The sequence below is a fragment of the Mus caroli genome, unplaced genomic scaffold (assembly GCF_978045245.1).
Source record: "Mus caroli unplaced genomic scaffold, Mus_caroli_1 scaffold_16, whole genome shotgun sequence".
Lineage (NCBI taxonomy): Eukaryota > Metazoa > Chordata > Mammalia > Rodentia > Muridae > Mus > Mus caroli.
The window spans coordinates 99,486,811-99,505,056 of NW_028227271.1; the positions used below are offsets into that span (position 1 = coordinate 99,486,811).

Here is an 18,246-nt window from a genome sequence, read left to right on the forward strand (position 1 = left end):
ACCAGTCAGAATGGCTAAGATTAAAAATTCAGGTGATAGCAGATGCTGGCAAGGATGTGGAGAAAGAGGAACACTCCTCCATTGCTGGTGGGATTGCCAGCTGGTACAGGCACTCTGGAAATCAGTTTGGTGATTCCTCAGAAAATTGGACATAGTACTACTTGAAGACCCAACTATACCACTCCTGGGCTTATACCCAGAAGATGCTCCAACTTGTAATAAGCACACATGCTCCACTATGTTCATAGTGTCCTTATTTATAATAGCCAGAAGCTGGAAAGAACCAAATGTCCCTCAACAGAGGAATGGATACAGAAAATGTGGTACATTTACACAATGGAGTACTAAGCAGGTATTAAAAACAATGGATTTATGAAATTCTTAGAAAAATTGATGGATCTGGAGGATATCATCCTGAGTGAGGTAACCCAACCACAAAAGAACACATATGATATGCACTCACTGAGAAGTGGATATTAGCCCAGAAGTATGAAATGCCCAAGATACAATTTGCAAAACACATGAAACTCAATAAGAAGGAAGGCCAAAGTGTGGATACTTTGGTTCTTCTTTGAAGGGGCAACAAAATATCCATGGAAGGAGTTTCAGAGACAAAGTGTGGAACAGAGACTGAAGGAATGACCATCCATAGACTGTCCCACCTGGGGATCTATCCCATATACAATCACCAAACCCAGACACTATTGTGGAAGCCAACATGAGCTTGCTGACAGGAACCTGATATAGTTGTCTCCTGTGAGGCTCTATCATTGCCTGACTAATACAGAAGTGGATGTTCACAGTCATCCATTGTGCCGAGCATAGGGTCCCCAATGAAGGAGCTAGAGAAAGAACCCAAGGAGCTGAAGGGGTTTGTAGCCCCATAGCAGGAACAACAATATGAACTAACCAGTACCCCCAGAGCTCCCTGGGACTAAACCACCAACCAAAGAAAACACATGGTAGGACTCATGGCTCTAGCTGCACATGTAGCAGAGAATGGCCTAGTCGGCCATCAATGGGAGGAGAGGCCCTTGGTCTTGCAAAGATCCCAGTATAGGGGATGCCAGGACCAGGAAGCGGGAGTGGGTGGGTTGGGGACAAGGGGGAGGGGATAGGGAGTTTTTGGAGGGGAAACCAGGAAAGGGGATAACATTTGAAATGTAAATAAAGAAAATATCTAATAAAAAATAATTAAAAAATCATTGTTAATTAAAAAAAAGTCAATTGCCAGAAGATTTCACGACTCCTGCTGTGGTTTTTTTTTTTTTTTTTCCACACCGATGGCTCCACTTACATAAGTGGGGTGACCTCGGTCTTCCTGAAGACACCCCTACTTGCAGGAATATGCTGGGTGCTTTCCCTGAGCACCAATGTGGCTATCTTCCTCCTTGAATCGCCATTTCCTTCCTCATTAGCTTGCTGTCAATTCCTTCATTTCTCAGAGTCAGACTTGAAATCCTGCTTAATCGCTATGAAAGAAAGAAAACTAAATTCAAGACTTCAAAGCCCTAGCCAGAAAGTTTATTCAAGGTCCATGACTCATGTGGCTTGCTAGTTAGGAGGGCTTTTTGGGCTTAGAGCAAAGAACAAAGGCTGTAAAGTCATCCCAGGAACCAACTAGCCATAAAGATAGGGACGACATACAAGAATGTCTGGACTGGGCCGGCACCTCCCTATCTCCTGCCCTTCTGACCTAAGTTAAATGTTAACCAGATGCTCTGCTGTTACCTTGATCTGCATGTACAGTCTGCTGATGTTTAAATGGACCAATCATATGAAACAGCGCCAATTCCTCCCCCAGCCCCAGACCCTTTTCTATAAAAACTGCTAGTTTTTAAGACTCGTGGTCGAAACCACTGTGTCCTGCATGAGATACATTTCGACCCGGAGCTCCACCATTAAACTACCTTGTGTATTTACATCAAGACGGTCCTTTTCGTGATTTTTGGGTGCACACCGAATTGGGAACAGAGTGGGGGTTTCCCCACTAGGTTCTTTCAACTACATTCTGAGAATCTTTTTAGACTTTCTGTCTGTCTTTTAAAAGCTTTTTTTTTAAAAACTGAAAAATCCCAAGTTATGTTTCTAGTTCCTCTCCTGTATGTACATATGACCCCCATTTGACTCATCCTGATCCACAGTTTCCATTCTTCCTTAAGTGCTTTCCGGACACTGGTTCCCAACTGACCCTTTGGAAAGGTCCACAAAGCTTATGCCAGCAACCAAACTGCCAGCAGTACAGACTGAATCTATATTGAAAGCTCTTATCCTAATGGTTTCCCCATTGGCAATTTAAACAGATAAACACCCATGTGGCATTGTAGCATTAAAGGTCAATCAAGGGAAAGTTATTTCCTTCTGGTCCAGAGAATGGACTCTGTGGCCCAGGTGGAGACAGTCCAGTTGGGTTGATTAGGCACATGGCTTAGATTCACCTAACACCAGGCTTTTAAGCTGGGAGGAATATTTATCCCTTCAATGAGATAATGAGCGTTTTCTTCTGAGAATTCTACCTTCTGTGTTTCTGCTAAAGCCATGGTTCTGTTAGGGGTGTCTGCCCTTCTGAGTCCTAACTCAGAAAGGTAACATTTCCCTTTTCTTCTCTTCTGTCTCAGCTGCTGCCAGAGATTAAGATACGTCCTGCTCCCTCTGGGACCACAACAAAGGAAGCATTTAGTTGCACATCACGCCCTGAGACTATGGTCACACAGTCTGCTTCTTTATGAGTCCGCTTCTTTAAAAAGTTGAATCAGAGCTGGAGGGATGGCTCAGCAGTTAAGAACACTTGCTGCTCCTGCAGTGGATCCAGGCTCAGTTCCCAGAATCCACGTGGTGACTTAAAACTATGTATAACTCTGGTTCCAGGGGACCTAAGGCCCGACTTTGGCCTTTGAGGACCCCAGGCACGCAGAGGGATGGTAGCCATGCATACATGCCTGCAAACACTCATGCACATGAAATAAAATAACTTAGAACAAAGAAAACTGAAAACTGGCCATCATGATGCCTCAGTGGGCAAAGGTGCTTCCTACCAAGCCTGAAAACTGGAGTTTGATTCTCAGAACTCACATGGTGGAAGCGGTGAAGAGATTCCTTTGACTTCACATGCAGGCTGTAGCCCCCAAACACTTTTGAGATTAATCTGTGAAAGTCAAAGACAGAAAAAAAAAAGAATATGGCATTATAAATGTTATTCTCCATTTGTTTTCAGAAAAAAAAATCCATTCTCAAACATAGAATTTACTTTTCACAGATGGAGCTACATCCAGATCTACTATGGCTTAAACTCATCCTCCAAAATTTAGTACCCATCGTACATTAGTGGTATTTTGAGGAAGGGCTTCTAAGCAATAGATGAATTCATGAGAATGGGGCTCCTATTTTTAGCACTAGTGGTTTTTAAATGACCGAAGAGAGACTTTTGCTACCACACTTATGATGTCTCTCCAAGTGATACCCTGTGTCAGGATGCTTAAAGACAAACTCTCATAGATATTATGTGGATACTGGTTCCATGCTCTTGTATTTCCCAGTTTTCAGAATCATGAGACAAATACAATTTTATATTTTAAAGATCCGAGTCTCAAGTACTTTGTTATAAAAACAGAAAATGGATCAAAAAAAAAAAAAAGAACTCTCCTTTCACAAAGCGATCTCAAAATTTGCTTTATAATATCTGTTAAGAGAATCATGAAATCATGCACTCAGTTTAGTAGATTAAAGTAGTAAAAAGGTTTTGCCCTTATGTTACAGAGTCTCCTTTGGTTGGAAATCACTTAAATGATGAGCTGAAGACATTTACTGTCTTTCCTAATTAACAGATATACTTCCCAGAAACATATCTGTGATTTCCAAATGGTCCCAGCTGGTTGCAGCAAAGGTCTATGTAACTGATAAAATGCATCTGGCTTCAAGGCACAGGTCAAGTACAGAGGCAGGCTCTCTGTGTCCCTGGAGAGTCTGGTGAAGACAGTACAGCTGGCTTTATAAGTGAGCAGAAAAAGAATTCAGAGCAGAACAAGCTGTGGGGGAGACAAGAGCCTGCCTGTCTTTACCGATGAAATTTTCTTGTTCTCTTCTGTCCTGAGTGTTTCCCAAGCATGCAGGTAAGATAATAATGTATGGCTTATATAGTTGAAGGCATCTCAGAGGGGAAGGTCATACTTAACTGAAAGAAATCAAATGAAGAGCAAGATGTGGAAAACGTGGAGGTAAAAGGTCTATGAGTGACTTGAAAAATAATCCTTATGTAAGTAAAATTTTAATAGTTCGGCCAAAGTGACTGGGTCTTTCTTGCTTTGCAGTTATAGTCTGAGAGAGTTGGGACAAGGGAACTGAAGGTAGTGTTTATGGAAATCCCAAGAAAGCAATACAGGAACACAATGGCACCCTTGTTACTTCTACAGCATAAGTTGTAGCCAGTTTGATCATTTATTAATTCTCATTTTGGGCCATGAAGCAAGGTCCTGCTTAGATTATAGAAGAGCTTTATAGAAAATGGAATCTGTAGCTTTGGAAAGTTAGAATTTAAAATCTTGAGTAAAAGGGTCAGGGCTGTGAGGGCAGAAATGTAAGAACAGGAGTGCAACTATGGGTTTATCAACATAGATGTTAAACCATCACAAAATAATTGAATATATATATTTTAAAAAGTTACTATGCAATGAACAACCAAAGGCAGAAATCATTGTTACAGGATGAAATTTTAAGATGGAAAAACAAGCTGGAATTGCTATTATTATTTGTGTGTTCATAGATATGTGTGCATGCCAGACGGTATCCTCCTCAATTGCTGGCCTTCTTTTCTTTTTCTTTTTTTCCTTTTTTCCCTTTTCTTTTTGAGATAAAGTTTCTCACTGAAGCTGGCACTCTCCTGCATGACTAGTCTTGTTATACCCTCCTGTCTCTGCATCTCAGTACTGGGATCATAGGTATACACTGCTGTGCTTGGCTTTTTATGTGGATGCTTGTGTGTATGTGCAGGGGTTTGGAGGCAGTTTCTACAAGCACCACAGCCATTAGAGTATCAAACCATGGGAGGCAAGAAGGAAATTTGGTTTAATATAACTCAGTTAACTGCTGTTGGTTTGAAAAACTTTGAAAGTCTGACACCGGGTAGTTTATTTTAGGCATATTTAAGCACAGCACAATATGGAAAAAGTATCCTGATGCTAACCCAGTCCCATGTACTCAAGACATGATTACATATATTTTGGTAAAGTCCAAGTGGCATCTTCCATAAAGATAGGTTCTATGTATTTACTATGGAAGCAGGCTCAAGTTGGCTCAAGGTAAACCAACTTGGGATAAGACTCTTGGGGGAGGATAGTGCTGTAGATTGATGGAGATAAAGAGGCTCAAGATTAAGGGTCAGAAGGAGCTAGTTCCACCTGGCCATCCAGATAGAGCAGAGGTCACCAGGTTAATGAATATTAATTACATTCATCCCCATCCTTCTGAGTGGAAAGCAGGTTATACACCTCTCTCTCTCTCTCTCTCTCTCTCTCTCTCTCTCTCTCAAGAGACAACCATGTGTTTTAATATTCCTGGTTTTCCAAGTGCTTATCTGCGAGCACAAGGATCTGTATGCTTCTTACAGATGCTGGGGACCAAACTCAGATCCTTATGCGTGCACATCAGGTGCCTTACCAAATGAGCCAGAATTGATATTTAAAAACAAACATGTTGCATTAGCAAACTGGGGGATATGGATTGCCCCACAGTTAATGTGCTGTCCACCTGTCCAGAACCCATACTCACTAGTGAAGTTGGAGAAGGACCCAGAAGTAGATTTTCAGTATCCTTTGAATGAAGTAGTTAAAAGTTGAATGTAAACTGCCAAGTTGATGCACTGAAGGCTACAATGTTACAGCAACAAAGAAGCCTACAAATTTAGATTTACAGTCTAATTTAAAATTTATCTTATTGTGCCTTGTAGGTTCACTTGACAATTTAGAATCCTTGTTACTCCAAGAAGGAAGTCACCTCGCTAACCTGTGTTTTCTAATACTTGTATTAGCTGCCAATCAATTTCCTTCCTCATTTTAAGATGACACATCTTAATAATTGTTTTATGTTTAAAATGTGTTTCATGTCATTGATTTATGACATTTTAATGTAACAATAAATACACTCCCCCCCCTTTTAATAGGCTGGCCCGATGCCAACAGATTAAGCAATGGTTCCATTCCAAGATGCACACAGTTTTTGCTTGTCTTTAAAAGCACATGGTGTTTACAATCTTTAGAGCAAACCTGGAAAACATGCTTTTGTGATATGTTTCCAACAAACAAGGGAGACATGGGGAAGCCTGGATCTATCAAATAGCAGAAGTGATCTCCATGTCTGCTGTTTTAAGGAGGAATGATCATTGACTTCCTTCTCCATCCATGTCAGCTAAACTCAGGAGAATGGCTCCAGAAGTCCCCCTTGATTCTTAGTATCACCTGAATAGGAGGTGACTTGGGGCTGAGCTGTTAAAGAAGGATTCAGAGCCAAGGAACGTCTCTCTGAGCTAGTTATAGGGCAGTGGTGTTGTCTGCCTTCCTAGATCTGAGTTCAGTTTAGAATCAGTGAAATCAGGGACTGGCTCATCAGCTAGAATATAAAGTGGAGCCAGGTGAGCTAGTGTTCATTTGGGGGTGAAGCACAAGAGAAAAGAACTGAAGGTGCTTGTAGGTCCAAACTGAATGACACGGACACAGTTTATCCCCCATTTTTCAATGTGTCGAATTCTAAACCGATTATTTATAGTCCACTTGTGCACAAGACTGTTCCATTTTTCCGTGTGTATTATTCTCTCTCTAAAGAGCAGGAAAGCAAATTGCTCCCATTTTAAGGACTCTCTGTTTTCTGTTTAAAAGCGCCCTGACAAAAACGACTTCAGGAAGGACGGGTTTATTTTAGCTCCCTGTGCACGCTGCAGTCCTTTGTGGGGGGACATTGAGGCGGCTGCAGCTGGTCACATGACATCTGTGGTCAGAAGAGATCAGTGAATAAATGCTGATGATTAGTCCCCGTTCTCCATTTATGCAATCCAGGATTCCCTGTGAACTGTCTTTCTGATATTGTTTTATCAGAGAATTCCAATGGCCTTCCTAGGTATTCATGTCTAAACAGTTTCCTTTCAGGTACAAAGTCCTCTGTTTGCCTCTCTCCCTTATTCATCTACAAGTCTGCCCGGGGTAGCATGTCACCCCCTATTCCTGCCCCCCCACCCCAGCCATAGGCGTGCACACACACACACACACACACACACACACACACACACACACACACCACACCTGCTGAGTTTCTTTAATAATAAAACCTGCTGAGTCTCTTTCGTGTTCCTCTTATGTACATGCATTTAGTGCTGACTACTTGGGATTGGATGACTCATGAGATTATATTTTTATAGAAAACCGACTCTCCTTTGCTCAGCAGCCATCAATTGTCTGTGGTGCCTCATCTAGAATTTGGGTCTTTTTAATGGCTGAGTAATACTCCGTTGTGTAAATGTACCACATTTTCTGTATCCATTCCGCTGTTGAGGGGCATCTGGGTTCTTTCCAGCTTCTGGCTATTATAAATAAGGCTGCTATGAATATAACTGAGCATGTGTCCTTCTTACCGGTTGGGACATCTTCTGGGTATATGCCCAGGAGAGGTATTGCGGGATCATCCGGTAGTACTATGTCAAATTTTCTGAGGAACCACCAGATTGATTTCCAGAGTGGTTGTATAAGCTTGCAATCCCACCAACAATGGAGGAGTGTTTCTCTTTCTCCACATCCTCGCCAGCATCTGCTGTCACCTGAATTTTTGATCTTAGCCATTCTGACTGGTGTGAGGTGGAATCTCAGGGTTGTTTTGATTTGCATTTCCCTGATGATTAAGGATGTTGAACATTTTTTCAGGTGCTTCTCTGCCATTAGGTATTCCTCAGGTGAGAATTCTTTGTTCAGCTCTGAGCCCCATTTTTAATGGGGTTATTTGATTTTCTGGAGAATGAATTTATGAAATTCCTAGGCAAATGGTTGGACCTGGAGGGCATCATCCTGAGTGAGGTAACCCAATCACAAAGGAACTCACACAATATGTACTCACTGATAAGTGGATATTAGCCCAGAAACTTAGGATACCCAAGATATAAGATACAATTTGCTAAACACATGAAACTCAAGAAGAATGAAGACCAAAGTGTGGACACTTTGCCCCTTCTTAGAATTGGGAACAAAACACCCATAGAAGGAGTTACAGAGACAAAGTTTGGAGCTGTGACGGAAGGATGGACCATCTAGAGACTGCCATATCCAGAGATCCATCCCATAATCAGCTTCCAAACGCTGACACCATTGCATACACTAGCAAGATTTTGGTGAAAGGACCCAGATAGAGCTGTCTCTTGTGAGACTATGCAGGGGCCTAGCAAACACAGAAGTGGATGCTCACAATCAGCTATTGGATGGATCACAGGTTCCCAATGGAGGAGCTAGAGAAAGTACCCAAGGAGCTAAAGGGATCTGCAATCCTATAGGTTGAACAACAATATGAACTAACCAGTACCCCCCTGGAGCTCGTGTCTCTAGCTGCATATGAATCAGAAAATGGCCTAGTCAGCCATCAGTGTAAAGAGAGGCCCATTGGTCGCGCAAACTTTATATGCCTCAGTACAGGGGAACAACAGGGCCAAGAAGTGAGAGTGAGTGGGTGGGGGAGTGGGTGGGGGAACGTGTGTGGGACTTTTGGGATAGCATTGGAAATGTAAATGAAATAAATAACCCCCCCCCAAATATAATAATGATAAAAGAAAAAAAAAAGATGGAACACACACACACACACACACACACACACACACACACACAAGAAAAAAAGAATTAGGGTCTTGTGAGATTCCCCCAGCCATGCTAGCACGTTGAGCTTATTTAGCCAATCATAGTTTTGAGATTTCTCAGGTAGACACCTATCTTACAGCAGGTGTCTTTTTCCTCTTTAATCTTTCTGCCACCTCTTCTACCATGCTCCCTGAGTCTTGGGTGTAGGGGTTGCACTGTAGATATACCCTACAGTCACTTTAGTCCACTCTTCTTTTTGTGATCTGAACATTGTTTGATAACATTTACAAATGGAGTTTATCCTGTGGTATTTCTCCTTCTGTGCTTGGCTTATTTAACACAATACCTTCTGAGTTCATATGTGTAACCCACTAGCTTCTAAGTGCATATGTGTTGTTGCAAGCAGGAAGCTTTTCTCTTTTAAGGCTCACGGATATTCCATTGTGAGTGTTTTCTCCTCACCATCCTGGCTCTCTCAAACTGGGGGACAAATGCAGTCTTACACAAATCAAGGAAGCATCAGTGAGTTACATTCCTTGTCTCCTCTTACTGCCTTCTTAATTCTTTCATCTAATGATGAACACTGTTAGATTTCTTGCCTTAGCTATGGTGACTAATCCGGCAATAAATATGGGTGTGAAGAGATCATTTTTGGCATACTGATTTCATTTCATTGGGATACATAGCCAGTAGTGGGGATTGTGGGATCATATGGTAGTTTTCTTTTTAATTTTTTTTTCTTACTGAAGAACCTTCAAGCTTCTATTTAAAACAGAATCTCAAAAAGAAAAGTCTTTATCTTTTATATGGCTCTTCCTCTCATCTCCCAACCCACAAATCCACACTTAAGTGCAAGTATTTATTTGTAACTTACTATGTAAATGAAAGCTAAAGTAATATTTCATTGTCTTCTCTCCTAGGTGACAAGCTTATTAATTTTGGTGTGCTTTATAGCAGCGTTTCAAGCCTTCTCTAGGTAAGAATATTTTGGATTTTGTATGGAAATTTAAAATATGTAAAAAAAGTAGTACATTCTGTAGAATAGTTTAATTCTTATAAGCAGATTAGATGTGTTTATGCACCTTATCTTTCTGTGTTTTCAGAAAATATAGTAATTATGCTTTATTCTTGTTTAATTTTTTCCATTAAAGAAGAAACAAGGACAAAAATTCCTCACGGTTTTTGTTCTGGTTTCAGGATTTTACTTTCATTCAGAGAGCTGCAGCACTCCAGAGTGATATTTGTCTTTAAATTTAGTCCTTGCTAAACATTTTCTGGGTTTTAAAGGTCAAAGGTATTTACTTTTAATTTAAAGAAAACAGTTTTATTGGTTCCTGAAGGCTGGATAAAAGCCAGTATTATTTACCCAATAAAAGAAATTATGCTTGTTTATTCTCACTGTCAGATTGACGGGAACAGGCCAGGTCCCTTGATGGGGCTGTTGGAATAAGTATCAGGACTGGTGCCAGGAACCAGGTAGCGCATCAAGTCTACTGGCGACCAAGGTCCTGAGGCCAACATGGGCGTGTTTGATGGTTCCTTCTGGGCAGGGTAATGAAGGAGACAGGAGGGAAGGTTATAGAGTGCCCATACTAAGCCCCCACTTTAGGGGAAGACCTCTGCCCCTGGGGCACAGGTAGGCAAGCAACAGTAAATTCAGGGCTTTTGTCTAAGGGTCAAAACATTTAGGCATTTGACTCACTATTGCTATGTGTAAGCAGGTTACTAAGTTTCCTTCAATGCATACTACAGGATGGGATTCATTACTTTTAGGGTAATCTTTCAGCTTTAAGATTCAAGAATTAGCTTAACCCAAGAAGTCTCTCAACCTAATAATGTGCTAAGAGTCCACGAATCAAGAATCCAGGCTCCATGATCTCTTCACAAGTCATCCTTTACCTTTGAGGCGTAACCCAACTGTCTCTCTCACAGCCAGGGTTTACCATCACATGAAAGCAGCTCTATCACCCACACATACTTGGTGTGAGTGGCATTGATTAGGCTCAATTTGCCCAAATGTGTGTGCACTTGAGAAGGGGCTCAAGTGAATATGGAGGGCATTTCAATACAAATTACTGTATTATAGCCTTTGCTAGATTGTTTGTTTTATTTTGATTTGCTTTGTTTTTGTTTTTTAACCACTCACACGTTCTTATAAATTGTCTATCAAGTTTCTCAATAGCTCTTCAAACTATTACTGAGATTCTTCAAAGGCACAATTCTTTCCTCCTAAATATTCTCACCTATTCTCTTAACTCTGACAACTCCTTTATTTAGGGTTATTATTGCTGTGATGAAATATGACCAAGGCAACACGGAGAGGGAAGGGGTTCTTTTTGGCTTATGATTCCTCCACATCACAGTTCTACACCAAAGGAAGTCAGGACAAAAACTCAAGTTGGGGGGGGGGGCAGAAACCTGGAGGCAGGAGCTGATGCAGAGATCAGGGAGGAGTGCTACTTACTGGCTTGCTCCTAATGGCTTGTTCAACCTACTTTCTTATAAAACTCAGGACCACCCATCCAGGAACTGCACCATTCACCATAGGCTGGTCTCCCCCATCAATCATTAATTAAGAAAATGCTCTTCAGGCTTGACTTCAGCCTGACCCATTTATGGGGGTATTTTCTCAATTGTGACTCCCTCCTCCCTGACAACTCCAGCTGTGTCGAGCTTATGTGAAACTATCCAGTACAAACACTGTTACAGAATTTAACATATTAGATATACTATATGATAATTATAAATTTATGTGTTTCTATCTTTTAATCAATAGTCAACAGCTTACCTCATTATTTCTACAGCCTAATATGTTAACAGTACTTTGCACAAAATAGATATTTAATAAAGAAATAATAGTAAAAATAGTAAAAATAGGTACTCCTCTTCCCATTTTCATATATTTTAGGATACTTTTAATACCTCTTTGAAAAATTTGATAGTATTTCTTCTTTTTAATCAACATATAATAATTATACAAAATAACGTGCTTCCTGTTGACATTTTCATATAAGTATATAATGTATCTTAAGGCACACTTATGTTGTTGTCTATTTCTTTTAAGACAGGATCTCATGTAGTCTAGGCTGTCTTCAAACGTGTGTACCTGAGCATGACCTTGAACTTGTGATCCTCTTACCTCTACCCACCAGGGGCTGGGTTACAGGTGATCACCACTGTCAGGTGGTGAGCTGCTTTTGATGACTTTTGACTATTCTTAATTATCCTTTGTGTCCCTATCTACCTCATAATGAAAATCTGATGCTGTGGCAGAGCCTCCTCTCCAGTCAACTGCAAGTGGGACTCCTATGGCCCTTGGTCAGAATGCAATGGCTGTACCAAGACTCAGGTAGGCTCCTATGAAACTTTTGACTTATTGTTATGTGTAGGTATAACCACAACCAAATTAATTTTTAATGTTCATTAATTAGTGTTACTGTATCTTGATGCTTATTTTAGTAATTTTCAAGGAAGAAACCAGGACTTGTTTACAATATTGTGTTACAATGTCATATCTTTGAGAAAATTTAAGGCTTGCTTTTAACTAGCACAGGCAGAAAGCTGAGAGTAACTCAGTAACCCTTTATTAAACAGACAGGAATAGCATAAAAGAAAGCTCAGAATCTGTGTTTTTTTCACCAATTTCAACTTTTCCTCCCATTTCAAACATCAGCAAACTTCACGAATAGAGACCAAGATGGCTGAGCAAATCAACCATCTTCAATGTTTTTAATTTATTTCCTAAGTAGTGATCTAAAATAAACCACTAGACTTGAGCTGGATATTGTACAATACTTTTAAAAATGTATCTTTTCCTCTATGTAATAATCATTGATGAGAATATAGAAATGTATAGTGAGAGAAAACAGCATTCAGAATTGTACTGAAAAAAAAAAACCAAATATGCCACTGTTTTGCTATTTATCCTCCCAGCTTCCTTTCTCTCTATGTTTATAGTCTTTATTTTATTTATTTTAACATTAATTTTATTATTGTTTCCTGGGAATTTCATTCACAAGACTATATTTTCAACACTGCTTATAGTTTTGAAATGTATTGCTTCTCAGGCTTTTGGCTAAGATCAAGTTTAGTTCTAAAATATTATTATCACCATTTTAAGTGATTATTTAAAATTGAAAATAGTTGCTTCTCTCATACAGTACATCATGACCACAGTTTTCTCTCCCTCCTCTCCTCCCAAACCCTCTCCACCTCACCTCTTCCCCAAATTCACTCCTCCTCCATTTACCATCAGAAAAGAGCAGGCATCCAAGAGATAACAACCAAACATGACAAAATAAGACACAATAAGACAAGGTAAAAGCCCTCATATCGAGGCCTGACAAGGCAACCCAACAGGAGGAAAAGAGTCCTAAGTACAGGCAAAAGAGTCAGAGATACATCGCCTCTCATTGTTAGCTACCCCACAGAAATTAACAGTCATAACATTTATGCAGAGGACCTGGGGCAGATCCATGCAGGCCCCAAGCTTCAGTCTCTGTGAGCCCATTCGAGCCTGTTCAATTGATTTAGTGGGCCATATTCTCCTGGTGTCCTACGTCCCCTCTGACTCCTACAATTCTTTCCCCCCAGCGCGCCCTACCTGTGGAGAGCTCAGGGAGGGACCTAATGGAGATATCCAACTTAGACTTTCTGCCAAATGTCTAGTTGTGAGTCTCTGTACCTGCTCCCATCAGTTGCTGGAGAAAGCCTCTCTGATGGTGACTAGACAAGGCACCTACATCTAGGAGTCTGGCAGAACATCATTAGGAATCATTTCATTGTGTTTGTTTGTTTGTTTGTTTGTTTTGGCCAGTCATGCTTGGTTCTACCCTAGGTCTCTGGGCTACCCAGTCTCCTGAATGGTTCCTAGCCATCCAGGGTCAAGCGTGGGCTCCTTCTTGAAGCCTGGGCCTCAAGTTAAACAAGACATGGGTTGGCTGCTTCCCCAGGTTATGCACCACCATTACCCTAGAACATCTCCCAGGCAAGAGAGATTACACATTCAAGGTTTTGGGGCTGGCCATGGCTTTATATTGTATTAGTTTACAAAGTATCAGCATCAATTTGTAACACATATATGAAGGTACATTTTACTCAACCTACTCACTTTTCTATTGTTTGACATTTAGGTTGTTTCTTTTTCTCTTTTCTTTTTTAGTTTAGGACAGATGTAGCCTAGGCTGGTCTCAAACTTATGATTCACTACATCCCAAGTCCTAGATCCATTTTTTAAGCTATAAGTGAAACTTTAATGAACATTTTTTTTTATACAAAGAAATCAGTCATATGTTCCCATAATCTTCTTAGGATATAATGTTTGATTTAAAGGTCCTGAGCTTTTGAATGGCTAAATAGTTTAAATGTTTCAGTTTGGATAAAGCATATATTAATAGTAAACTATTTTAACCCTTTATTATATTTAAAATTGTATCTGTGTATATGATGTATATGTATGAACATATGTATATGCATATATGTATATGTATGGGCATGTATGGCCTACAGCACATGTGTAGCGGTCAGAGAACAGTTTGTAATAGTCTGTTATATTTCTTTACAATGCAGGTTTTGGGAATTAAACTCTGATTATTAGACTTGGCAGCAAGTGCTTCTAAACACTGATCTATTTTGTCTCTCCATATTTAAACTATTAAAATAACAGATCTATCATGTCTTGATCATTTGACTAAGATCAGGCATAGAATAACAGCTCTATCACAGAAAATGACTTTTGTTTTGAATCTTCTTCAGCATCACGTTCTCCACCCATTTCTCTTGGAGTACTTGTTTTTGGTCAAACCCAGGTTATTGGGCATGCTGGACACACTCTACCATTGAGCTTTCTCCAAGCATGATCATCATCATCATGATCACCATCATTATTTTATTTATTTATTTTTTTAGAATTAATTTTTTTATTAGGTATTTTCCTCATTTACATTTCCAATGCTATCCAAAAAGTCCCAATACACTGCCCCCCCCCACTCCCTTACCCACCCACTCCCACTTTTTGGCCCTGGCGTTCCCCTGTACTGGGGCATATAAAGTTTGCAAGTCCAATGGGCCTCTCTTTCCAGTGATGGCTGACTAGGCCATCTTTTGATACATATGCAGCTAGAGACAAGAGCTCCGGGGTACTGGTTAGTTCATCATGTTGTTCCAACTATAGGGTTGGAGATCCCTTTAGTACTTTCTCTAGCTCCTCCATTGGGGGCCCTGTGATCCATCCAATAGCTGACTGTGAGCATCCACTTCTGTGTTTGCTAGATCCTGGCCTTGTCTCACAAGAGACAGCTCTATCTGGGTCCTTTCAGCAAAATCTTGCTAGTGTATGCAATGGTGTCAGCGTTTGGAAGCTGATTATGGGATGGATCCCTGGATATGGCAGTCTTTAGATGGTCCATCCTTTCGTCACAGCTCCAAACTTTATCTCTGTAACTCTTTCCATGGGTGTTTTGTTCCCAATTCTAAGAAGGGGCACAGTGTCCACACTTTGGTCTTCGTTCTTCTTGAATCATTTTATTTTTAAAACCAAGCCTTACTCAGTAGCACAGGCTGGCCTTGAACTCATGGCCAGCCTCCTGCTTCAGATTCTCAAGTGCTGAGATTATTGGCAATAACCATGCCATTTGATCATCATTTATGAAACATTCTTTTATTATCTAGGTGGGTGCTATTTTCAAAACAAGTTATGCAAATGAGAAGCTTGTCATTTAGCAAACATAATAGATGATGACTTATTTCAGAGGAAAGAAACACGTGAAAAGACAGGCAAAAAATTAAATGAAACAAAAAGTGCACAAATCATTTTAATAATTTAAAAACCAAAATAAAATGAAATCTAGAGAGAAAGACAGACAGCGTTTTCATGCGAGCGATATTTTCTTTGATGAAGGTCATTGTGCAGTAGGTTTAACTGATGTTTATGAAACATACTTTTTATTCAGAAAGAGACAGGTGAAAATGAAAATGGGTAGGAAGGTCAGAGAGCTGAGAATAATGTGGTAGAGAATGGGTGATCTTTAAGGGCCTGGCTGGCAATGTGGAGAAGGGAAAACATCCCTGTGTGAAGTACACAGTCTGTGTTCAGAACTCAGAAAAGGGCATGCAGAGAAACTACATGTCTGGCAACTCTTCATTAGTTAAAAAGAGAAACTAAAACATTAAGAAGCTTTACTCGGCCCCATTTCTTACAACTGTGATTTTAACTTCAATGCAAGGCTGAGGCTTGATAAAGAGTCACTCAAGAGTCCAAACCACAGAGGGTGACCAGTTGTCCCAAGTGTACCCATTTCCAACTCAACGTAAGATGGAGGAGTAAATTTAAAATTGGTTTATATACATGTTATTCCTTGTTGATCGTCACTCAAGGTTTGACCTCTCTGGCAATGAGATGGGTGTCTTTTTGTTAATAGAGAAGGGTTATTTTAGTTTGGGTTGCTATTGCTGTGAAACACCAATAGCAACTTGGGGAGGGAAGTGTTGATTTCACTCACAGTTCCATGTAACAGTTCATTATCAAAGGTAGTGAGGACAGGAACTCAAGCAGGGCAGGAGCCGGGAGGCAGGAGCTGATGCAGAAGCCATGGAGGGATGCTGCTTACTAGCTTGCTTCTTAAGCTAGCCCAGCCTGCTTTCTTAGAGAGCCCAGGACCAAAATGCCCCACAGCTGGAAATCACGGTGACATCTTCTCAATGAAGGTTCCCTCGTTTCAGGTAACTCTAGCTTGTGCAGGTTGATATCAAACTAGACAACACAAGGGGCAAGAACAGGAGGAGGCTGCCAGCAGAGAGGGAAGATGGTGAAGAGTTTGTTTCACTTTGTTTAAGCATTAGATAGACGGTTTCACACTGAAAGTGGACTGAGCGAATTTTAGGACTTCTCACTCAGTCCGGCAACTTATTCCATTTTTCTTCTTTTCTACAAGGGGTCTGCTTTTAACATATTTCCCCTCACAGAGCTCAGTTCTACATCAGCGAGTAAAATCTGATTGTTACCATCCCTTAGCTTTTGTATTGCTCAAGGTCATTTCGTAAACTTGGCCTCTACATCAGTACATTTCTGTTTATTTTTTCCCCTTGTCTCATTTCTTTTCTTTTTCTAGATGGCCCAACCCAAGTCAACACTATCATGATTATTAGGGTTTCCTTAACTTCAGTTCATCTTAACATTTCTGCCATTTCTCTTCCTTTTCCCCCAACAAAATGCATTTCATTTTTTTTTTTCTACTTAACTCCTACAATATACCTCTGGCCAAAATGTTATTCTCTATTGTAATGTATTTCCTTTTCCAGGGAGTCACCAGGAAGGTTTTTCATCATTCAACAGTGAAAGTAAATGTAGAGTTGGGAGCTCTCTATAAACAGCAATTCAGCTGGCATTGGGCCCATAGGGTCATTGAGTTTTGAGGCTTTTACTCCTCTACCACACCAGAACATGTTCTCAGAAAGTGCTTTTCAGATTGAATTAATTCTCAGATTTTATTTCTCAAGAAAACTTGAGATAACTAAAAGTTAGACTACAATGAGGTCTTCTGCTTTGTGTCCAGACTCGAAGGCGTTCAATTGCTGTTTATGGGCAATATGGAGGCCATCCATGTGAGGGGAGTGCTTTTGAAACACAATCCTGCAAACCTGAACGAGGCTGTCCAACGGAAGAGGGCTGTGGGGACCGGTTTAGATGTTTTTCAGGTAATTTGTTTTCCATGGGCTTAGCCTGCAAACTGTAAATTAAAATATCATTTGTTGACCGGTTTGATACATATTTGTTTGGGTTGATATTGGCTTCCAGATTAATTTATCCGCAGTATTTTTATTAGTGTATTAATACATGATCAGATAAACCACATAGTAGATACCGTCCATTCAAAAAGCAAGGGAGAAATCTGATAATAAAAGTATGGTTATTCTTTGGCATGTTGACTGAATTACAGCTATTAACAGCCTCAACTGTGTATACATATTATATATATATTTACATATATCTACATATCATATCCATATCCATATGTATGTGTACAGGTTCCTCTGTCTCTGCTTCCTGAGTTCTGGGCTTAATGGCATGTACCACCACAACCTACAACACATTGGAAATTTAGGGACAGATTATTTGATAAAGAATTACTGATAAAGAATTTTTCTTTTAAAATTAGTTTTTAAGAATGTCATACAATATATTTTGATCACGTTTTCCCCTTCTCCAAATCCTTATAGATCATCCTCTCTACCCACCCAATTTCACATTCTTCCTCTCTCAAATAAAATGAAAAAACTCTCAAGTCAAGAAAAAAAAGTAAAAAAATAAATCCCATAAAACCATAAGAACAGAAAGCACACAAGAAAACATGGAGCGACTTTTGTATTGGCCAAACTACTCCTGAGAACGAGGCCAGACCTGTGTGGTTGCTATACTCAGTATCATCCC

At 40.2% G+C, this 18,246-nt stretch overlaps 1 protein-coding gene across 1 annotated transcript in view; it reads left to right on the forward strand.

The window, feature by feature from the left end:
• The first annotated feature begins 3,972 nt into the window (after positions 1–3,972).
• Positions 3,973–18,246, forward strand: part of C7 (complement C7) — an 87,143-nt gene continuing 72,869 nt past the window's right edge. Inside the window, exons 1-4 of the mRNA XM_021184151.3 lie at positions 3,973–4,109; positions 9,740–9,795; positions 12,093–12,168; positions 17,372–17,513. Coding sequence (XP_021039810.1) covers positions 4,104–4,109; positions 9,740–9,795; positions 12,093–12,168; positions 17,372–17,513 — 280 coding nt within the window. The 5' untranslated portion in view covers positions 3,973–4,103. The remainder of the gene's footprint in view (positions 4,110–9,739; positions 9,796–12,092; positions 12,169–17,371; positions 17,514–18,246) is intronic.